The 25483-nt window shown below is 36.7% G+C and overlaps 1 protein-coding gene across 1 annotated transcript; it reads right to left on the reverse strand.

Moving 5' to 3' along the window:
- On the reverse strand, positions 1-24596 carry LOC134751718 (putative serine protease K12H4.7). The gene is made up of 9 exons (XM_063687163.1): positions 24568-24596; positions 18229-18339; positions 17161-17294; positions 15447-15585; positions 11874-12019; positions 11244-11372; positions 1493-1625; positions 608-802; positions 1-292 (listed from the first exon to the last, which is right to left on the reverse strand). Exons 1-9 carry the CDS (start codon positions 24594-24596, stop codon positions 133-135), a joined length of 1176 nt encoding a protein of 391 aa, XP_063543233.1. The 3' UTR covers positions 1-132.
- Between the last annotated feature and the right edge of the window lie 887 nt (positions 24597-25483).

A 25483-nucleotide genomic window follows, 5' to 3' on the forward strand; every position in this document is an offset into this window, starting at 1 on the left:
CGAGCAGACGAATCACCTGATGGTAAGCGATTACCGCCGCCCGTGGACACCCGCAACACCAGAGGGGGTTGTAAGTGCGTTGCCGGCCTTTATGATGGGAGTACGCTCTTGAAGGTTTGAAGTGAAATGAAGCTAGTTGAGTAAGAATCCAGCAACAACGAGCCATAAGCAGACTATACCAGCGAATGGTGTGCTAGCAGATGACCGTTCCCCGGTCATGTAGTATTGCATATGACTCAATACAGCACGCTTGGCGCGAGCGAGCTCTTCCGTCTCACTTGATGCTGTTGATCTGAAAAGAGAAAGAACGAATACAGATAACCTTAGTTTGAACACGTACAATCGAAGGCAAAAATATCGATCCAGACAAATGACTTAAAAATATGTGAACACGACTTTATTGTCTAAGGTGTAAGAGCGTACCTACGCATATTTTTGAAACTGGGAATGTATATATATTTATGCCCTTGACTGTACAGGAGTCGTTATTGGGGAGATGAGACATTTCAATCGCATGTGTCGCATTAGGCCCATAGGCGCCCATAGGTTCAGAACATTAGCAACTATCACTAAACAGTACGGACTGAAATAATTTTGTAGCACTTACTGTACTGCCCGGCAATGCGAAACCGTAGGCACCACGTAAACAGGCGCCATCTCCGTCGCATGGGTGACATTAGGCCCCATCGGCGCCCAGGGGTCCAGTCCGCCGGCCACGGTCACAACGCCGTCCGGCAGGTGGCGCCCGGCGAACAGGGCGTTTGTACGCCATACGCCGGAGGCGAGGAATTCCTCATCAAAGCTGGAATACAATATATTAACGTTCAACAAAAGGAGTCCTCGACCTTCGTAAGGACAGACACGTTGTCAGAACAGAGACATTGTCTCTATAAGTAAAATCAAAGATAGATATAACTCCGTAATAGATGTTTACAGTCTAAGGAAAAAACGTGCCTCGAAAATCAAGAAAATTTGATTCTCGTTCAGAGGGCGCCACTAGTTTTGGCCCACTGTCGTATAGATGGCGTTGACTGTTTCGTTTGTTATTTAACAATTTTAACGCATATCAGTGAAAGAACATGGGTCAAAATCATAAAAATAATTAATGCAAATAAAAAAAATCATTTATCCATATTTAAATAATTTTATCGTACTTTTATAAATATTTATTTTTAGTTTTAAAGTGTGTCGACAGATGGCAGTGAAGTTACTGGGGTTACAAAATTTACTATGACAGTACCGCTCTAGTTTAAGTTACTCTATGGTAAAATTATTAGGTTGTGGCTGTTGCTATTATTGGTGCTACTCGTTAATTAAAAATAACCACAACTCACTATGACGAGAATAAGTCTCTGGACATCTAGTGGAGGTACTCCAGAGGGATGGTGTTCAGGAACGGCTGATTGTTGCTGGTGGTTGTTTGATACCAGCCATATTCTGCAGACCTAGTACCAGTAGGTAATAGTACTGTAACTATGTCTAGTATACTCACTTTGAAGAAAAGAAGTCCTTGCACATCTGGTGGAAGTACTCCAAAGGAATAGTGTTGAGGAACGGTTGATTGTTGCTGGTGGTTGTTTGATACCAGCCGTATTCCACGCAGGTCTGGTACGTCCAGAGTCGCACTGTAACAGAAACGCGTTACATATGAAGGCGATTATGATTCTGAAGATTAGAAAGAAAAAAAAACTGGACAAGGTTGTTGTTATAGCGGCAACAGAAATACATCATACCTCGTTTCTTTGAATTTGTGTAAAAAAAAAAAAATTGTCATACCTAGTCCCAGATTGTATACTGTACCTTGTTTGTATGTATTACTTTCTGTCCTAAATTTCGCAGTGCATTAGTACCTACTGTAATGCTGTGTAATTTTTTAAATAAATAAATAAATCATCTGTGGAAATGGCAACTGTCTAGCTATCACGGTTCTGATATACAGTCTGGTGACAGACAGACGGACAGTGGAGTCATAGTAATAGGGTCCCGTTTCCTTTGGGTACGGAACCCTAAAAAGATGATGGTCATTTTCGTAAAATTCAATTGGACCTGCTGCCAGTTTTTAGGAGCCTTAATAAAAAGCTAGAAATATGATGTTAGATTAGCCAAGTGTTAGATTAAGTATACTGGTTCAGTAAAGTAGCATAGCAGTTGGTAAGGGTCATGAATAGTGCAGGTTTAAGGTGCATCGAAGCCTGCAGATTGCGGCCGTGAGACTCACGGAGCATAAAGACATGTCATAATTAGTTTTAACCCTTTGGCAACCAAAGACGACCGTTATGTAAAAATACCCAGCTAATTTATTTAGGACTTATTTATTTTTTCTTTTTAGGCATAAAAGTTTTAGAACAAGTGTTTGGTAATCAGAAAGTCATATACATGGAGTAATAATCTAAAGGAGATGGCGGGACGACCTAGACACCTTTCTCAAAAACTGGCCGGAGGAGGCACTATATCGGGAGTCGTGGAAGACAAGGGGAGAGGACTTTGCCCAGCAGTGGGACACCATAATAGGCTAGTAAAAAAAAAAAAACTAAAAGTTACTAAATACCGACGTGCAAAGGATAAATAGCGTTCGATCGTAAACGCACTCAAGTAGCTTTTACTGTAATTCTAAATGTTTGTTTACATTTTACTTAAGTGGATGTCGACGAGCATTATACTAGAGTAGATGGAAAATTAAGTAGCCCATCTTAGTAGGTATATGAGAGAGAGAGCTACGTGTGTGTGTACCTGAATATCGTTTAAGCTGGTTACGGCATTTATTTCACCTCCATTATTCATTAAATTAAATAGGTATACATATTACAAACTTATAAGTGTAAGTTACTTACGATTTCAGGGTATTATTTCAAACACGGTTTCTCAAAATCAAACAAGTCGCTGAACTTATAAGCGCGATGACCATAGGTTCACGAGCGAGTGTGGAACGAATCTTTCTAAAATCTGTTACTTTAAATAAAGTGAAAACAAATGTAGCAAAAATGTAATTAGTGGCAAATAAAGCAACTAAGTATTAGTTACCTATCCGAATATCAGCTGACAGTTAGTGGCAAGGCGGGAACAGTGGCTCAGTTGCCCAAATATCGCTCTACACTCTAACTGTAGCACCCTCGCGTGTTAGAATTTTAATTGCTCGTCCATTAGAATTTGTTCTATTACTGAATGTTACTGCTGTATCAGCAGGGAAGCAAATAGCCTCTCTCGTGTTGAAATTAGGTTAAGTGACGTACGCTTCGGCTGTGGAATGAGCTCCCTGCCGAGGTTTTCCCGAGGGGCTACAGTATGGGTTTCTTCAAAAAAGGAGTGTACAGGTTTTTAAAGGGTCGGCAACGCGCATGTAATATCTCTGGTGTTGCAGGCGTCCATAGGCTACGGTGACTGCTTACTATCAGGCGGGCCGTATGCTTGTTTGCCACCGACGTGGTATAAAGAAAAAAAAAGTGAGCCACTGATCCCGACATGACCTATTTATTAAATCTAGTTTTAAATTACAGTTTGAAACTTTTGACTCATCGAACTCATCTTAGAAATCTTAGAATCTATGTTACATTCTCACGTTATGTGCGCCACAAAAATTTCCTTATCGATCCGAGATAGTTTACAGTAACAGTCCTCTACTATGATAACACAAACTTGACTTTATTGGGTATGGTTAATAATTCTATTAAATTAGTCTAGACAGAAAATTGGTAATAATATCAAATATAACTTTATTAGTTAGGTATTTCTTAGGTATTATTTATTAGCGGGCATACTTTGTTTACTCTGCGCAATACAATGAGGGTTGTTGATTCTAATTTTGGATTCAATAAACATGTTTACGTAGGTACCACCTCATCTAATTAATTAGAAATTATCTTAATTAAACCTGTAATTAAATGTAGTTTAGGTACCGTTGTCAATATATAATAGATTATCTGATATTTTCCATATTTTCGAAATTTTTTGTACTTATATTTCATTTTCCAGTGGCTTTAAAATAAATAATAAGTGGACAGCACAATTCAGGATGACTTACGTTAGACCGGGCCGTGTCCGGGCCGGAGCTTCCGGCGCTTACTTTTCTATGACATGACAGGTGATCACGTGATGCTTTCCATAGAAACGAAGAACCGAAGGCTCCGGCCCGGACACGGCCCGGTCTAACGTGAGACATCCTTTAATCTCTTGAGTAATGTTGTCAAATATGGTATGTCTATGGGAACATTTCACTACTCTATTCTACTACCCACAAGCGGGGTTGAAAATATATTTTTTACTAATATGAAATTATAGACAATAACTTAATAACAATTTTGAATAAACTGAAATAGATAACATACACTAAAGAAAAAGTGACCAAGCACCGGAAAAAAAAACCAAAAAATATTTCATAAAATAATTTGATTTGTTTCCTAATAGTTGAACAGTTTTGAATGTTAAACAGTTATAATATTAATTCACTAGACGGTTAGTACCGGGAGCTCGAAAACAATACTAAAGAAAATATTGTATTTTCTTGTATTTAAAAGTAATTAATGCATGTTAGATAATAGGTAATATACTGCCAAATAGCACGTAAGGTTTATCTGTAAGTGTTGTCTGATTGATATGAATAAATAAACTAAACTAAATAAAAGGTAATCATGGGCTACGGCTATCCTTATCCTTATTAGACCGGGATATGTCCCGGTAGATATAACATAAGTCTAATAAAGCCTAATAACATAATATTTCGTCGTCCGTGTCAACCGTGTGTATTCCATGTTTCAGGCGTACAAATTAGCACTGAATCTACAATGCAGAACCCCCCCAGAGGAGCTCTCTCCACCACCCCTTTCTGCGTACTATGAAGTGCCGAAATTATAACGTAGGTAGGCTGAAATCATTGGTGCGAGGCTACTAAATATAGCTACATGCATAGAGTAACTTATACTAGAGCGGTACTGTCATAGTAAATTTTGTAACCCCAGTAAATTCACTGCCATCTGTCGACACACTTTAAAACTAAAAATGAAGATTTATAAAAATACGATAAAATGTATTTAAATATGGATAAATGATTTTTTTATTTGCATTAATTATTTTTATGATTTTGACCCATGTTCTTTCACTGATATGCGTTAAAATTGTTAAATAACAAACGAAACCATCAACGCCATCTATACGACAGTTGGCCAAAGCTAGTAGCGCCCTCTGAACGAGAATCAAATTTTCTTGATTTTCGAGGCACGTTTTTCTATCTATTACGGAGTTATATCTATCTTTGGTACATGTATAAAGAGAGACAAGTACATGTTAAACACCTTCCTACAGAAGTTTACTTACTAAAATCTCGGACGATCCATGTTGGAAACGAATGAAGTTTTCAATAGGGGATATTACTGCAATGTTCTGCTACCAGAGTGCAGGACTAGCCTTTTTAGTAAACCTTTGTAGTTTACAGAGATAATAAAATATGATATTGATGCATTAAGGCGGTTTGTTTACAGAGGACCTACCGGGAAACTACTACTCAAATCGGTTTCTTTTTCCGAACTGTCAAAACGATTTTGCTACTGGAATATATATGAAACACTAGCATGTGACGTCATCATAATCAAATTACCTACTCTTTATAGTTTTATATACGGGTTTTAAAATAGAAATTGTGTCTAAAAATAACTGCTGTCTACGTTTCTCTATTAATCTTCTGGTGCTTTATTTCGTGCATGGTGTAAAATAATTTATTTTAAATACAGTCAAATACCTTATATGTATAACGCTATATACATCATTTAATCTACGAGTATTTTATGAAAAATATACAAATTTACAAAAATTAACTGCGAGCCTTGGGGGAGGCCTATGTCCAGCAGTGGACGTCTATCGGCTGACATGATAATGATGATGACGAACTGCCATTTAGTTTCCTTAAGACAAGTGTACTTAGCCATAGGAAAGAGGATATAATAGGATAGAGCGGTACTGTCATAGTAAATTTTGTAACCATAGTAATTTCACTGCCATCTATCGACACACTTTAAAACTAAAAATAAAGATTTATAAAAATACGATAAAATGTATTAAAATATGGATAAATGATTTTTTTTATTTGCATTAATTATTTTTATATGATTTGACCTATGTCCTTTCACTAATATGCGTTAAATTAACACACGAAACCGTCAACGCCCTCTATACGAGAGTAGGCCAAAGGTAGTGGCGCCATCTGATCGAGAATCAAATTTTCGTGATTTTCGAGGCACGGTTTTTTCCTTAGACTGTATCCATCTATTACGGAGTTATATTTATCTTTGGCCATAGCCAGAAATTAACGGAATTTAGCAAAAACACTGTCGTCTAGCACTTACCTATCCACAACACAAGCTTACGGAGCTTACTGTGTGATGAGGTCGATCTGTGTGATGTACGTAATATACCTACCTACCTACCTATTACCATTACTACTACCTACCTACCTACCTATTAATATACCTACCTATTTATAAAAACAAATATTTATCTAACGTATGATTTTCTGCTTTAAGGTGATCAAAGAATTCAGCAACGATTGTTTGAACGATTGTGTCATACAACTTATACCTAAACAAACTTGAAATAAAATAATTAATACGCTAAGCCCACGTACAGGCACAATTGAATGCCCTTATATCCATTTATTTTTCAGTTCACAAAGTAAATCATACCCAGTACTCTCAAGTGGAAAGCCAACAACAAACAAACAATCAAACAAACAACCAAACAACAGAAACATTGGAATTATTCCGCCGGTTAGCGCGAACTTTTATACATTTGGTCAGAGTTCAATGTTTTGGAATTTGGAGTTTGAAATGTGTTCATATTTGGGTGGAAATATTATTTTTGGTTTAAATAAATCCTTTTCATTGTAATATGTACTAGCTGACCTCTCTTTATTTTTTATTTTTTATTTATTGGGAAAAAAAACAGACATAGGAAGATAATATAAAACGAAGAGAATGGTTTTTACATTAATAGGTGCAACCTACATCCTGAGACAATTCCCACTAAGATTTATAAATCAAGAGTGTGTGGGAGTGCGGTGAGTTGATGGCAGGAACATTAAAGAACGCCTGAGTCGTGTTGAATACAAGGTTTATTAGTTACATTGTACATTGACTTGATGTATACAATAATTATTAGTTTTTAATCATCTATCAATACACGTGTAGTAAATCTCCTTTTTCTCTGTCTCTCTGACACTTGACAGCTTAATGTTGCCGTGGTTATTATTGTAAAGGTGGCTTCACACATGTATGTGGTCGCCACAAGTGTATAAGTGGCATTGTCATCGAATTGAGGTACTTATAACATATGTGGTAGGTATAATAGATAGGTACTAAACTAATAATGATACACTGACGATTATAGTAGTAATAACAGTGCTGACAAGATTCAATCACATAACATTTGAGAACTACACATTTATTATGATGAATGTAAGGCTAAGTTTGTATTGGGCCAAAATTATTTCGTTAATATGATGAAGCAAAGTTTAAGGAAGTAGGTACTTTAATGTAAATCTAGTGTTTTAACGTAATAAATACAAGAGCCTCGGTAGAGAGTATCATTTCGTTCCATTTGGAGTTGAAACTCTAGGTCCATGGGGTCCCAGCGCGCATAAGTTGTTTGCAGAAATCGCGAAGCGTCTGGTTGACGTAACTGGTGACCGAAGAGCTGGCGGCTTTCTCGCACAACGTATCAGCATTGCGATACAGCGGGGAAATGCCGCCAGCATCCTTGGTACAATGCCTCAAGGGCCTATTTTAGATTTAAGCTAGTTATTAATTTCGTTTACGTAGTACCACTGTATATATCTTGTATGTAAATAAATGTATTAAATTTATTATTTGGCAAAAAAAAAAGTATATAAAGCTTTACCTATCTATATATCTATATTGAAAAAAAAAAACTGCCGTTTCATACATTTAGGTTAGTCGGTCAATGTTTTCTATAGAACAGCAGATTTTATTTTGTGATTTCGGGGTTGGTCCCCTAGTAAAAGTTGTTCAGTATCTTACATATTCACCCCTTAGTTTGGTCTGAGAAAACAAAATCACCTGTATATGTAAATTGCATGTCGATTTTAAGATTATTAAAAAAGTTTTGTTTTTATTTTTAATGTATTTACTAACACATAGCTATAACGATGGTACTATTATTGTATGGAATTTTGAATGTTCTGAAATAAAGATATATTTTTTTATTTTTTTTATGTCATTTTTCCACTTCCCACACATACCTACCTAATAATATACATATGTTCTGGCAAATCAATGTTTTCCTTTAGTTGTCCAATCAAAGCGAATAATTTAATTCCACGTATTTGCTTTAAGCCTACTATAAATTTAATGAAAATCTCATTGTAAAGTCCTATTTACGTAGCGGTGGTAATCGCATCGCTTACAGAGGTTGAGCCGAAGGATTACCTTAACCACTCAATAAATCTGGCCCCTGTTTCACCACGGATCATTCTCACTTTATGGGTCAATTCAATTTATTTGCATACAAGATATATTATACAGTGGTACTACGTAAACGAAATTAATAACTAGCTTAAATCTAAAATAGGCCCTTGAGGCATTGTACCAAGGATGCTGGCGGCATTTCCTCGCTGTATCGCAATGCTGATACGTTGTGCGAGGAAGCCGCCAGCTCTTGGGTCACCAGTTACGTCAACCAAACGCTTCGCAATTTCACTTTCTGTCACTTTATTAGTTAAATGTAAGGGCCTTTTTTAACTCAATGTAACTCAAAAACTTAATGAAGTTTATTATGTTACGCTAGTTTAACTTGTTCCAACTGAGCCGCGCACGCAATGGCAATAACCAACCAGTGCAGTGCACAATGAATGGTGCTCCGTCAACAAATTAATTCAAGTTACGTCACATGAGCCAGGTTTAATTATTACTGTAAACTAGTATAAATTAGTTTGCCTATGGCTATTGTGTTTTGGACTTGCAAATTAATATCAAATAGAAAATGATATAACGTATAGTTGGTCAAACCAATTTGTCAGTCAATAACACCCAGAAAAATTATACTCATCCCTTTCTTTTGGGTGCTAGTACTAGTGTAAGACAAAGATAGTATGATTATCTCTGTCTATGTTTGAAATGATGCAGTCCTTTGACAAACTATAGGTACTGTTGCGAACGCAACGTTTTATTTGTATACAATCTTAAAATATTCCCAATACAGTAGCTAAACGCAGCCGTCGGGCAGCTATTAATGTAAGTAGCATAAGAAACTCTGTGACGTCACAATGAATCCACCTTCTTTTAACAAGTTTTTGTTAATTTTAAAATAATATAAACACACAAAAACATACATACGACTATACTATGTCAAGCCAATCTATCAGTAGAAAAAAAACGGCAAATTTAAAAGAAATTGGCGCCAAGGGTATCATCTCATAGAAGATTTTAATTTCGCGCCTTTTTCTACTGACAATCTTGTTTGACCGGCTGTTCTTCTTGTTTTTCCGTAAATTAACTTACTAGTAAAGATATACCTACTTATATGTATATATTTATATACAAAAGATTGAGTAAATTAAACTTTCTTGAACCAAAATTCATGCGATGCAATGCAACAAAATTGAAACTGTCACAATATTAATCATCTGTATCCATACTGATCCATACCACGAGTCACTGACAGTGTCAAAACTGACATATACGCTAACGTCTAAGTAATTTACTTTCTATACATCTCGCTCGCACTAATGTGCGAGTACGAGCGAGAAAGCGAGATGCATAGAAAAGAAAGTAAGTTACTTTCACGATAGCGTTTATGTCCGTGCCAAACTGTTCTTTATTACAAAATGTACTGAATTTGAGCATGAATAATAACTTGCTAAGCAACACTGCAACTTATCACATTTTACTTATTTCTCGAAAAATATAAATATTTCTAGCGAAACTGCCTTTCGCAGATCAATCTGTTACCTTTAAAACCACCAAAACTTGACCCCTGATTTTATATACTGTTTTACAGATAACGGTTCAACGTATCCCGGTTTTATATTAAAGTGAAAATGAATAGCTAGCGAATTTTTCAATATTGATGGACAAAATGAAAATAAGAATTGCATTTTATAAAGCGTAGTTCGGTGTTAAGCGATTCTGTTCAGTATTTACAAGGGAATAAAGTGTATTTTAGTTTTATGGATATTCAGCATTTAGGGGCGTTGTGTTCTCTAGGTTATTGGGTGTTTGAGCGATATTGCTTGTTCTTTACTTTGTTTGAAGCCGGATTTTTAATCATGGAGTCTTTTCATAACAAACCGTTCGTTCTAGATTTATAAATTCTGCGCTCCAAAACTTTAATAACCAACTATAAGCGTGTTGGCTTAACATGTGTATGTGCCGCACGTTACATAGACTACCTTTCTAATTAAATAATACAGTAAGAAAACAACGGGTACCCAGTCTACATCTGCACTCGTGCCAAGCTGGCTGAGGTTGCTAAAACTGCCGCCAAATTTGCCTTATTAGATGCATGGCGCATGACGAATTGATGAAGTAACAACAGATCAACACTCATACTAAAACAACCAGTGACAACCTTTAGGACTTTTAGTTAAGAATTTATATATCGTTATACCAAATCTCTCATTTACCTACTTACTTAACCCCGTACCTAAGTAAATATTCGGTAATAATCTGGCTTAAGTAACGCCCAGATTTACAATCTTTATATCTTTTTGTTATCCTTACATTACAAGAAATATGGCTACTTAAGTACTTACCGACTGACTGCGGAGCATCATAACTGGTGTTTGTGTGTTGCACTACTATGACAGCGTAGCGGGTTCGATGCAGGGTTCATTCCAATGGCTAGTGATCCAGTTTTGCGTGATAAAGAGGTAGCGCTAGGTTCTCTAACCTCCCCAGATCCTTCACGAAACCTAGCAATGTCGTCAGCTTGCTAACTGCCTCCTTTGGTGCACACGGAGTGCCTAGGAATCTGCTCCTGTATACTTCTACCTGTTTACAATATGTTTTATCGTTTTTAGTGTTCCGTACCCAAAGAGTAAAAACGGGCCCTTATTACTAAGACTCCACTGTCCGTCTTTCCACCAGGTATCTCATGAACCGACAGCTAGACAGTTGAAATTTTCACACATGATGTATTTCTGTTGCTGCTATAACAAGAAATACTAAAAAGTACGGAACCCTCGGCGGGCGAGTCCGACTCGCACTTGTCCGGTTTTCTCTGTTATGGTTAGGTTTACTTACTGACAGACTGCGGGGCATCATAACTGGTGTTCGTGTGTTGCTCCACTATCACGGAGTAGCGTGTCTCGATGCAGGGTTGCGTCCAAGATTGGCTGGTAATCCAGTTAGCTAGGCGTTGGACTGGGTCATCTGTCAAAAAAAAGTTGTTTTCTAATTAGAAAACAAATCAAATTATTATAATAAACTATTTATCATCATCATCATCACAGGCGCCGGTGGGCCTTAGCCTGGTTAAGAAAATATCTCCAGTCCGATCTGTTTGTGGCTTTTCTTCTCCAACTTTTCACTCCTAAGGTCCTGATGTCCTGGTATATTCCGTCCAACCATCTGACCTTGGGCTTTCCTTTACCTCTGCGGACCTCCGGTCGGCCTTCTAGAAGGCGTTTAGGTACTCTGGCCTCGTGCATTCGTAACACGTGCCCTGCCCATCGCAGGCGTCTGATCTTTATGGTCTTAAAGACGTTAACTATTTATAATTTGTATTATTTTAAGTAGAAAAGAAATACCGATTTAAAACAATGTAACTTTCACCTCTTTGGAGCACCTTGCAAATCTGCGAGCGAACTCTGCCTTTCGTTCCCTTTCTATGTCCAATTGACCATGTCGTCTTTGAGGTCGATATTGACTTACCAACAGAGGCGTCAGTTAAAACAGCGCAAGCATCAGGTATTTCTCCAGGAATAGCGTATTGCACCAAATACGCGAAAGTTTCCGTTATGCCGAACCAGAAAAACGTCGCCATGTCCAAGGGGGTAGCCTGGATAGTGGAACATGTGCTGTGGAAAAAGAAAAGTTAAACTATTAAAAGAAATCCTTCGGATGGCAACTTAAGCGACGTTGCTGCTGCGGCCTTAATTTACCCATTTATTTTCATTTTAAGCTTACAGTACAGACTAATAAACCGAGGCGCTTATAAGTAGGGTAACATTATTTGGTGACGCCTAATTCGGTGATACAAGTTTTGAAGCATGACACCCAGGAAAGCTAGTGAATTAGGGCCTTTTAATTGGGACCTCACGGATTCACAGCTTCAGCGGCTTTGCCGTGAGGCGCATTTAAAAGGCCCTAATTCACTAGCTTTCCTGGGTGTCATGCTTCAAAACTTGTATCACCGAATTAGGCGTGTCACCAAATAATACGAGTTTACCCTAATGTTATTATATCATACATGGTATGTTACACTTTACAAGTCAACTTTACAAAAACAGAATCAAATTCGATTATATAATATTATGCCTTCTGCCACTAAAATTGCGCTTGCCCAGTCTCTCCTATTGCCCATTTTGGACAATGCCGATATCAGTTATTTAGATCTGACAGAAGAGCAACTGAATAAACTCGAGCGGCTTCAAAATGTTTGCATTAGGTTTATTTTCGGATTACGTAAATTTGACCACGTCTCGAGCTATCGTACGCAGCTCAAGTGGTTGCCTATCCGTTTCCGCCGCGACTCTCATATTCTTCATCTTCTTTTTTCCGTACTGTTTCTCCCAAACACTCCCTGCTATCTCAAAGTCCGTTTTAAATATCTTAACTCTGTCAGGTGCTCTCAAAATCTTCTACTTTACCCACCTCCTTCTTCTTCAAAGGTCTACAACAATTCTTTCAGTTTTCGCGCAGTTCGGTTGTGGAATGCTCTGCCCATCGATATTAGACGTGCTAAATCCCTCTCTATATTTAAAAATCGTTTAAAGGAACATTATTTATCTAAGTCTTAATCCTTCCGTGCTCTCTATGAAACTCACTGTTATGGCTACCTCGACATACCCGTATATATATATATAGGTATAAGTTATATATAAAATGTATGTATTAATTTATGTAGTGTATGATTTATTGGATAGTTGTAGTTTATGTATTTTATTATATTTGTCTAAATTGTTTTCACAAATTTTGCTAATTTCATTTTTTTTTTGCGCCACCCGTACACTTAACTATGTTCGCCGTTTCGCTATCTGAAGGTTGTCTGGAAGAGATCGCTGTTAAGCGATAAGACCGCCTGTTGTAACCTACGCCGTTAAATTCCAATGTATTCTCTGTAACCTTTATTTTGTAGTGTGCAATAAAGTATTTTATTATTATTATTATTTGTATCTCCTTGGATATCACGGGCCTATAAATCCCGGTCTTTTGATAGGCCTGCGTGGGGATATAGATCCAACACGTAGAGGCCCCTTGGAGAGCTTTAATGTCATGTAGAACGCCTGCTGGAACCCGTTCACAGGCGCAACAATAGACATCCATGAACCGGTCGCAGCAGGCATTGGGACTATTGCAGAAAAAGTGAACAGTATACCGGTCTATGGATTGAAGTTTGGGTGGACAATGAGACTGGGCTATTGTAAAGAACTCCGGACACCTGCCATAACAATGTTAATACACGTTATCGAGGCAGGTGGTGACTTGCCGCTGACTAGATGGGCCCCTGAAACTGCCGTCGTGAAGACGACCAGGGGCAACACCGGTGTGAGCGGCTCAGGGGTGTCGAGAGGTGTGCGCCGCTTTCTACCCAGTGGCTGTTAGCAGCCACTGTGCCAACTCGCGTCTTATGCATCTTTCACTTCCACCCCTGGAGCATATAGCTCTTACGACTCCCCTCTGGACGGCCAATGAAGGCAAGCCAGAGCTGAGAGTCCTGCGGGTCCCCTTGGGGTCCACTCCGACCGACGAAGACACGCCGGAGACGGAGACCCTGACCGACTCTCTGGAGCACTCGGGTCCGTGGGGTCGTCACTCCCCAACAGCTCGCCACAAGCTGCCCTGCTATTATTATTATTATTATTATGTCAGTAAAGTAAATAAATATTAATGGTAATCAATTAAATTAAACCGCACCCGCAGACATATTGTCATTCAAGAGAGCGTTAGCTCTTGCTGAGGGAGCGTTTGAAGCCCAGCGCGTGCGCCTTACGAGGGCCTCGGCGGATGTATCTTATACATTCGTTTTCTGACGGTTGTCAGTTATAGGATATTGTCGTCTCATGATAGTAGGTATTTTTTCCATGCCGAGCGTTGTCGCTTGTATTTCGTATTGTTTACAAATATTTCAAAAGTAAAGATTAGAATTAGAAGAAAGCATTAATATAACGCCGAGCGAACATGTGCACTGACGAAATGTGCATAAACGCCATTTGCGCACCAATTTTCTGCCCCACATCATAGTGCCCGTAGGGCCCTTTATGAAGTACTTAATATTCAAGTCAATAATTGTTTAACTACAGAAATAACGTCTTCGCAAGGCTAAAAGATTGTATTTAATCTTCAAAGTTAACTGAACAGAACTGAACAGATAACTGACGTTGACAATGGAAATTCAGTGTAAATATAAACCCAATAATGTGGAAGGAGACAATCGAGTTTAAAATAGAATTTTATATATTATAGACTCGATTTTTTCCTCTCACTATACCTATTAAACCTTTAATAATTCTGCGAATACTAATAACCAGTGGGATATAACTATATCTTCCTACTAGTTAGTAGGAAAGAAATAAGTACCTATAGGAATACCATTTAAGTCATTTGTAGGTAGGGACATAATATTAGGTAAAAATAAGAGATGCTACCTACGGACACTGGGGTGGGTTGAATGCTGAGCCTTATAAAAAGTTCAAAGGTTTAAACTAATTACGGAATTTATTTATAATACACCTACGTACGGAGCCAAAAAGTCAAATATTTTTATCTTGTAGGTACTCTACAAGATGAAAATAGGTATTTGAATTTTTTTCCTAAAAAAAACAATGAAATATTAAGGTCTTTTGTGAATCTCGCTACGTCTTCCTAACCAGAAAAATACAGAAAAACTGGGTCAAAAAATACAAAAAGTCTGACTCGTGAAGGATTTGAACCTCCGCCCTCCGATGGTCAAGTTTAGCTGTATATCGGCGCTCTAACCTACTGAGCTAACGAGTCGGTGCATCGCCAGACGAAAACAGTCATCTCGTGGCGCGAAATGACGTCAGCGTGACGTCATTAGTGTGAAGCTCTTGGCAAGGTCGTGAGTCAGAGCGGTAAAAATGATTGACGTTTAAAAACTATTTTGAGAACTGAGTAAGCAAAATGTCATGTCCATGTGTGTGGTTACTATGAAACTTTCCATACAATAAAAAACGAACTCTTTAACGCTGACAAATTGGTGCAACTGACCCTTTAACCATAAAATTAGCTGAATGTTACAATTTAAATTCGATCAATACTTACTTGAATAAACTAGAGATATTAGCAGGGCCAGCGGCTGTCCCGAGTTGGTCGACGATCCGTTCGACAGCTTGCTCGATGGTTGTTAAACAAGCTTCGCTGCCTTGGCTGCGCATCGCTTCTGTGATCACCTCTAGGTATTCTGAAATTACGAAAATACATTTCAATAGTACATTGTTGAAGATTGAAGAGGCTAGAGGCTAACAAAGAGAGTGTATAAGGGAGAGGTAGAAACGGGAGTTGGAAGGGGCAGACCTCAGCGGACTTTCTCTGATCAGATCGGGGAAATCCTGACGAAAGGCCAGGTCAAGAGCACCATAAACCGGCGAGCGTGTATGAGGAATGTTCTGAAAGTGAAGGAAGCGAAAGGGGTATGTCAGGATTGTAGCAAGTGGAAATCCGTGGTCTCTGCCTACCCCTCCGGAAAATAGGCGTAATTATATGTAATTATATGTATGAAGAGGCTAGAAAGTGACTAATAGATGGTCTAGTCAGTTTAAGGGTCGACCCGTCAGGGAAGGCCTAATGAAAACGCAGATAGTTATTCCTTCATTTGGAATTCATCAAGGATTAAAAGGAAAGAGGTCGGCCGCTTCTCCATATAAACGTACTCTCCATTTTCCTTTCTGGATATTGACATTATTCCAAATATTTTTGCATAACTTGATGTATATTTACCATAGCTACGTAGGGGCATACGTTTGACTTTTTTAGATTTTTTGGTTATTGTAAAAAAATTAGGAGCGAAAAACAGATTTCGCACAAATTTTTAAATGCTCCGAACTTTTATAATAATTAAAAAATCGAAAAAAATCAAACGCAGGGGCATAGCTGTGGTTGATATATATTGTGTCAAAATATTTTCAATAATTTTAATACCCAGAGAGGAAACTGAAGACTACGTTTGTATGAAAAGGCGATTTTGCGCGGGTCCTCAACGTTTATCTTAAGAAGTCGGTGAGATGGGAAGCGGTATGACAAACCAATGTACCAATGTGTATTTGACAAGTTAATTCAATCAGACATTATTATATCGGTGCATTGTTGATGTTCCTATTGTTGAAGTTACTAAATTAATTTATGAGACTAATAGGTTACTAAACCACTGATACGCTAATATGTTAATTTTATTATGTTACCTTAATTACAATATGTAGATTAGAATTAATAGAATAAAAAAACTGTACTATTGTGTGCCCTTACAGGGTGCCATGAACTGGCTATATAAAATCAAAGATAGATATAACTCCGTAATAGATGGATACAGTCTAAGGAAAAAACGTGCCTCGAAAATCAAGAAAATTTGATTCTCGTTCAGAGGGCGCTACTAGTTTTGGCCTACAGTCGTATAGATAGCGTTGACGGTTTCGTTTGTTATTTAACAATTTTAACGCATATCAGTGAAAGAACATGGGTCAAAATCATAAAAATAATTAATGCAAATAAAAAAAAATCATTCATCTATATTTAAATACATTCTATCGTATTTTTATAAATCTTCATTTTTAGTTTTAAAGTGTGTCGACAGATGGCAGTGAATTTACTGGGGTTACAAAATTTACTATGACAGTACCGCTCTAGTATAAGTTACTCTATGATAAAATGTAACACCTTATTTTTCTCTGTAGTGCACAATAAAGTATTTTATTATTATTATTATTATTATTATTATTATGTACATGACAATGCAATATTGAATAAATGACTAAATGACTACCTGGGAAGTCTTCCTGTGCGTGCAGGGGTCCACTGTCGGAAAAAGCGGCATCTATAAGATGAGGATATCCCAGTTTCATCCATGTAGCCATGCTGCCGGCGTAGGAGCAGCCGACTAAGCCAACAGATGCGTTCCTGGTGTCAGATAAGCAATTAATCATCTAGGGAATAAGAGAACCAGTGGGGGCATAAGATAGATGGCGTTATCGATGTGATAACAATTTTTTTAATGGTACATTTGATCCTTAAAACAAACCTGATCGACTAGGTTTGTTTTAAGGATCAAATGTCTGTATAGAACCCATTGTCTTAAAGGCAATACAAAAGTTACAAAATGATGGTCAAAGTCTGGCACCCGCACTTTACTGACGAAACGTTCTAACAAAATGGTAGCACATCGTGACGTCACTGTGTCACTTTGCTTAGAAGCCCTTTTCGATGTATGGAACACAAGGAAATTGCGATTTTGTCGGTGAAATGTTGCGTTTATGTATATTGTTGCCATACAATATTTTTTTTAATCGAATGGTATTTACCGTTATTTTTTTCCTATTTGAAAGGTTAAAAAAGGAAACTGAGGGCTTGTATTTTTTTATTATTCCCATATTTTTTTTAAGTTTTCACATTATTGTGATAAATTGCTCATTTTCTATCTATTACTAGATTTAGTTAAAAAAAATTAACATGTGTCAACTACCATTAATTAAGTAAGAATGTTTACTCCAACAAGTTTGGGAACAAATCAAATTATTTTATTAAATATTTTGATTTGTGTTTTTTAAAGTAGTCACACTACTATATATAAATTAAAAACTGTAATAGATGTCGTATATTAAAGAAAAAAAAAAGGTTTCTTTAATATATGACATCTATTACAGTTTTTAATGGTTACTCCAGTTTGGCGCATTTATAGTAAATATGTAAGTAACTGTGTAATTGTTTTATATGAATAAACGAATTAATAATTAATAATACCCTATTGTCACTTATTATTCGCGTGATTTAAAGAGACGGGTAGTTTTTTTTAAACATTTCACGAATTCGGCATTTGATTAGTTTGTCAACTTACCTGTAGCGACCATTTTGGAAAGCATCGCTCTTGACATGCTGAATGAACTGAGCAATGTCTCCTAAAGCCTGGTCCACGGTCAAGTATCGTAGGGCGTCCACGCTGGTGTCCCTGTTGACAACAAATTACTAAACATAATCACATGCTGTGGAACATGAAGCTAATATGTTGAGGCTAGAAGCAGTCCCGGTCTGTAGCATCACTCAGTGAATCTGAAAAAGCTTTGGCTTTCCCACGAAGTGTGATTTGGTTGAGTACTAATATATATATTTTATTTATATGTTATATATATATATATATATATATATATATTCAGTTATTTAATATTTATTTAGTGCTATATATTTATGTATGCTAGTACATATTTATTTTATTGCATAATGCTATTGATGTATTTGTTATTCGTAGACGTTAATATTGTAGTTTTCCTTTTTAAATATTATTGTACATTCTGTAAGTTTGTCTATCTAATTCGAATTTTCCACTCATTTACTCTAAGGTTAGCTGGAAGAGATCCCTTATAGGGATAAGCTCGCCTTTGTACCTAAATTTATATGAATTTCATGTTAACAATTTTTGTTTTGTACAATAAAGTGATTTACTACTACTACTGCTAGAACGCAATGCGATTAATTTCTTGCGGTTTCAGTCTAATTTCTTGCGGTTTCAGTCTAATTTCTTGCGGTTTCAGTATTGCAAGTGCGTGCGCTTATGAAGCATGTCGTAAGGTACACTTTTTGCGGTTCTGAAACCGCAAGAAATTAATCACAGTGCTGCGTTCTAAGCCATAAGCAGCAAGGTGGACCATGAGTTTCAATGACCAGCTGTTACAGTAATATCCATGAAGCTGAAAATGTAAAAAAGTGGGGAAGAAACCTAAGCAGTGACTAGGCCTCCCCCTTAATTGGTAAAATGGATACTAGTAACTTCACCGTAGGTACTATGTGACGATGTACCTCCTGGGATTTGGAAGCATTGTTTTGTAGTTTAATTTGGTTTTGGTTACTTATAAAAGTGTGTTTCGTTAGGTGACACACAAAACTCACTATATAATTACTTAAAAAATAATTAAACAAAAATCTACTTTATTTAGTTTTCAATACGGTTCACTATTGGCTATGAACTTGTGATGGTAATTAGTGAGTTTTGGTTGTCATCTGACGATTTATTAAGCTGGTGTGGCTTCTATCTAAAATTTCTTAAATTACGCGATATACATTTATTTTCCTTTAAATATTCTAGCAGAACTTTAATTAACTTTCTAATTACATGCAATTTATATCGACTGTTTCCTACTTTGAAAATTTAAAAGCAAATTATACTAGATAACCTTATCTTCCATTTTGCGCTTGCATACCTATCTTGCTAAAGCGTATCTGCAAGAGTATCTTCTCCTTGAGCATGCACCGACTTTGGAGATAATCTCTTAATATCGCTACTTGAGAGTTGAGACAAAATAATCGAGGGTACTGCAGAGTTGCAGCTAGTGATGGGCAACGGAAACATTCCCGCTACCAGTAAGTTTCCATTTCGCGAAGCGTCTGGTTGACGTAACTGGTGACCGAAGAGCTGGCGGCTTTCTCGCACAACGTATCAGCATTGCGATACAGCGGGGAAATGCCGCCAGCATCCTTGGTACAATGCCTCAAGGGCCTATTTTAGATTTAAGCTAGTTATTAATTTCGTTTACGTAGTACTACTGGAGCGGTATTCGACATGCGTTAAGTGACGTCTCGTGTTGAACTTCAGTTGAACGGAAGAAATCGTGTGTTGTCGAATAGGTAAATTCGCTGACAGCAAATGAACATTTCCACACTAGAGGTGGGGCGTTTTACTGGAATAGATTTTGGAACAGGTATTTCTTAATGGACGATCTTTAGTTTTGTCGAGTATTTAAAAGCACGGACTTTAATTGTTGAAATATAACAAATATGAAATTTCCAACACCTCGTACAGCCATTCTTACCTTTACTTTAAGTAAAATATTTTTTTGTTAACTGACAGTCTGTCAGTGTGTCTGTTGGAACAAAAAATAATGGAGGTAATTTTTACGTTGTTAATATGTCAGTTGATTAATGGACTTGACTCAAAACGTCACGATACGTCAGATCCCTACTAATAAAAAGTCGATATTTGCATAAATAACCCTTATTTGTAAGACGCTTAAGCACGGGAAGCACGTAAATTGCCTATTGGGGGTCGTACTCGTAAAACTGGTATTTTTATAGAAACGTACTTTTGGTACGCACTTTGCCTACGTGTCCCGGCTCTAGTCAGGATTCTAGTTGTCAAATGCATGAAATGATCTCAAAAGTAGACTTTTTTGTCGATGGGTATGGCCGCCATATATAGATTTATCACATTCAAAAGGGGATTCTACGGCATAGAGTAAACTGCAATTTTATTTTTCCATACTATTTTGATTCCTCTACTGGACGCAAGATGGAGTTATAGTCAACTTTCGATCATGGCGTCATAAAAATAAACCGCAAGAACATGACATGCAGTTGCGTGGGTGTAGATCTATCATGAAAACGAACATGTGACAATAATCTATGATTTAAAAAAATACTTGACAATTAACATAAAGTAATACATATACTACGAAATGTCAAAAAGAAAACAGATTTATTATTATAAATATACAAATTATATAGGTATAAATTTTGATTTTTAAACCAATGGTTGTGGGTCCTAACCCCGGCTCGGTTCTTGTAACTTGTGTGCAAAATACCAATTGCTTTTCGGTTAAGTAAAATATCACGAGGAAGACGGACCAATCACAATCAGGTATATTTTTCCCCTCTGGGTTAGATGGCAGTGAGACAGGGCGAGATAGTGAAGAATGCGGCAAAATAAGCATTTATTGTGTTGTTAGTAGTTAGTAGACTAGTTTTTTTCTAAAAATGAAAACTGACGCAACAGCAAGCTCATAGCGATGAGCCGGAGTCTGTTAGGTGCAGGCTTAAGGGCTAATCCCGTGTGAAGCGGAGCGTCGGCTACATAACTGCTGGTTGCATCTGCGTACCAACACCAACCTCTTCCAACTCATGTTTACCTCAGCTCCTTTGATTAATAAATTAAGGTAAAATTCTTAAGAACACTTGCCTGTGCTATACTCTAAATTGGACGCTATGACTAATTAGTTTTTATGCAACGTGACGTGGGGTTTTTAATGTTGAATTTTCAATGGCATATAGGACAGCCGGTCGTATATTGACTCAGAAATTTATATTTTCTCAGTTTGAATGAACAGCAAACTGGAGACTGAGATTTTATTATTATAGGACATTCTTACACAGATTGGATTGACTGAGTCCCACGGTAAGCCCAAGTATGCTTGCATTATGGGTACTCAGACAACGATATATATATATATATATATATATATATACATGTATACAAATGTATATGTGTATATATGTATACAAATACTTAAATACATAGAAAACACCCATTACTCAGGAACAAATATCAAATATGCTCATCACACAAATATTAAATGCCCTTACCGGGATTCGAACCCAGGACCATCGGCTTAACAGGCAGGGTCACTACCCACTAGGCCAGACCGGTCCTCGTTATTAATTTTAAACTTATTATTTTAGGTGTTCTTAAGAAAAACAGTCTTAACAGACATTGACAGAAAATTGGGATAACCCTAATACCAGGTGCGTCGGACTACGCAAAATGGAGGATTCCATACCTACTTCTTCTACCATGTAGATATATCCATATGACAAACAAAGCAACAAAAAAGCCAAACAAAAATACCGTATCTTCGCAGCACTACACTTCAGTCCTTTTTATTAGAAAAGTAATATGTTTAGGTACCTATACCGGCTATACCTATACCTATATGCAAGTAATTTTGTTCTGTGAAACTTATTAGTAGATTGTGTCACAAGGGAGCAAAATGACATATTTATGGCGAGGGCGTACAATTGAATCCTAAACGAAGAATAATAGAATCCCGAGAGTAGCGAGGGATTCTATTATAGAATCCTGAGCGTAGTGAGGGATTCAAGTGTGTTACGCCCAAGATGGAAATAATTTTGCTGCCATGTGACACATATTGCTTTTCACATCACCTATGAGGTAATTATAATGTTTAAAAATATTATTTAAGCTAAAAAAATAATGCGCAAAAAAATTTTGAAATAGTGTCCTAGAACAGAAAAGTGTTACTTTGATCCCTCCTAGCAGGGAAGAAAAGTGCCACTTTGATCCCTCCTAGCAGGGAAGAAAAAGCCCTTTTTCTAATTGGTGATGTGAAAAATAATATGTTGTGTTACGTGACTTACGAGTAGGTAACTTTGGCACAATAAAGCCTACATCCCAATAAGGCCTATTAGTTTACCCTCTTGGTTGGAAGATCAGATGGCAGCCGCTTTTGTAAAAACTAATGCCTACGCCAATTATTACGCTGTGACAAAATGCTGGTATAACGCGAGGAAGAAGAACTTAAAGAATATTTGGCTAAATAAATCCTTAATATTGTCTTCGGTTACCGCGATAGTTTACTCATGAAATAAAACTATGAAAACGGATTATATCGCGTATATCGAATTTATAATACATCCCGACGTATCGAACCCTTTACAGCGTTCGTGGTCAACAAAAAAACAATCAAATCTTGCAAGTTAAATTTGGCCCACTTCTCGGGTGTTCAATAAAGCTGAAAATTTGCATACAATACAATATTATTATGGTACCATCGAGCTGATCTGATGATAGAGACAGGAGGTGGTCATTGGTGGCCAAATTTTATTATTTTTAGGATATTTGTTTATTTTTATTTGTACTTTTGACATGAAATCATTATTAATATGAATAACAATATTGTGACATCTTTTTAATTCGTCAATTTTATTTTATTTAAATTTTTACTTAAGTATTTTAATAATATATTCATTATTCTAAGAACAAATTAAATTACTTTCTTGTGCAAATATTTTAATTTGTGTATTTTTTTTACAAGTAGTCACACTACTATTTAAACTATAAACGAAATAAATATCATATTCTTGGAAATTTCGACCCATGCCACCGAGCCCGGGTGGCCGAGCGGTTGAGGCGTCTGTCGCGTAAACGGAGGACGCTGGTTTGATTCTAGCCCCGGGCACTGGAGGCTTTGGTCATTTTTTCCTTTGTATATGATATTTATTTCGTTTAAATTCATTATTTTAATTTTAATTAATTTAAATTTTATTACAAATCTTGTCCAAAGTATTGTGTCGATTATTTATTATAATGTTTTATGGAATTTTTAAATTTCTGAAATAAAAAAAAATATTTATTGGAACTTTGTGATAAAACAACGCAAACTAATTGTGTTTGAAAAAATTTAAAGTAAAATACAGGCAGCGATAAAAGCTTGTACCAAAAATGAAAATTTTGGCAATCGAAATCGACACGAGTTCCTACTTTTCGCTCTTGTATCGTAATGTATTATTACAGTACATATGGTGCTACTTTTTCGCACTAGTGTGTAAAAGAGCACTTTTCGTGCATATGTCAAAAGTTTAAAGAGCCATACTGTATATACTGTAAAACATTGTACGATACACGTGCGAATAGGTAATTCGCAACTCGTGTCGAATTAAAACACTCCCTGCGGTCGTGTTTTAATTTATCGCCACTCGTTTCGAATTTCGTCTTTTCCGCACTTGTATCGTAAATAACTATTACAGTACATATGGTGCTACTTTACCGCCCTAGTGCGGTAACTAGCACTATACGTGCGTATGTCGAAAATTTAAAGGGCCATAATTATGTCCTGTAAAACGTTGTACAATACACGTGCGAATTTCCTACCTTTCGCACTTGTAATAATTAGGCGAGTATAGTCGACGCCAACCTTAAAAAAGCAAAGGGGATTTTCCAGAGAGCATGATGAACTAAACTTGAAGTTGGCAGTCTACGTAGACGTTAGAGTCAAACCAACCAAAATTTGCAGCTGTCATTCAATTAAAATTTATATATGGCAATGTTTTAGCAGTCACTATATGGCATGTGTATTGTCAGAATCGTATTATGTATTTGTTGGATTACTTGTGTTTTGTGATAAATGGGGAAACCATGGTAAAACCCTATAAAAGCGGCGTGCGGGAGCTACTTTTCCACATGATAAACAATTTTACAATAATAAAAAATCAGCACGAGGTTATTCAAGCTTAAAAAACGCAATGTTTACAATATTTGGAGTTGATTACGGGTAAGTGGAATGAAACATCTTAATACTTGCACCATATGTAGACAATATTATATTGGTTTAGATACTTTAGATTAAGGTTTCACAGCAAATTGAACACACCTAATAGGTATAGGCATACTTACCTTATGAACTTCATCTTTAAGTTCCACATTGTTATGTTTTAAAGGATACATATAAGATGCCTGTTTAATTAAATACATGCCTTTAGAAAAGTGAATGAAACGACAAATTTCATATCTTTGGAAGGATTTCGAGGTTAGACCTAATCCGATTGTACTATAAAGACGTATGATATAGAATTCAACAATGTAGAAAACTTTGAGTGTGCATTTAATGTAACTTAAACTTTATATTGGCTCCGCTACCCTTGTTAGACTTATAAGCTTATTGGTAGCTTGCAAGACTTAGAGAGAGTGAGAGTTTAGTGTAGGAAATAAAAGTAGTGGACCCCTGCAGTAATTCCTCTGCCAGAAAAAACTTTACAGTATGATAAAGTATCAATAAATAAAGAGTATTGTATAAATTTCCAAAGAATAATATTAAGATGATTTAAGTAAATACCTAAAGTCTTAACTCGTTAATATCTTTTTACGGAAAAATGCTCCGTTCAAACTTTCTTCGCCGGACATATTCATGTAACGTATTGCAACAATATAAAAAAAAATATCCCAGCAGAAATACCAATATTAACAAAATATAATTTTTTGGCGTGTCTTGGACCGGAAAATTGCTCCGTCAAATTTTTTCACTGGAATGCAATTTTATTGCCGTTTTATACCTACAAAATGAAAATCTAAAAAAAAATCCATGTAACTATACTATTTTCAGAAATTGCCTTTTTACTCCCTGTGGAAAATTTCTCTATCCATTTTATTTATTGAATTAAGTTCACAGTTTTCTTACCATTCAATTATAAAAAAATCCAAAAAAATAACGAGCGTATTAAAAAGTAAACATATCAGGAGATTCGGTAGCAGTGTGGTAGGGAGCGGAGTGTACAAGCGGGGTGCGGGAGCGGTACCGGCCGCCGCCAGCGCA

This window comes from Cydia strobilella, chromosome 23 (genome assembly GCF_947568885.1).
Source record: "Cydia strobilella chromosome 23, ilCydStro3.1, whole genome shotgun sequence".
NCBI classification, from domain to species: Eukaryota; Metazoa; Arthropoda; class Insecta; order Lepidoptera; family Tortricidae; genus Cydia; species Cydia strobilella.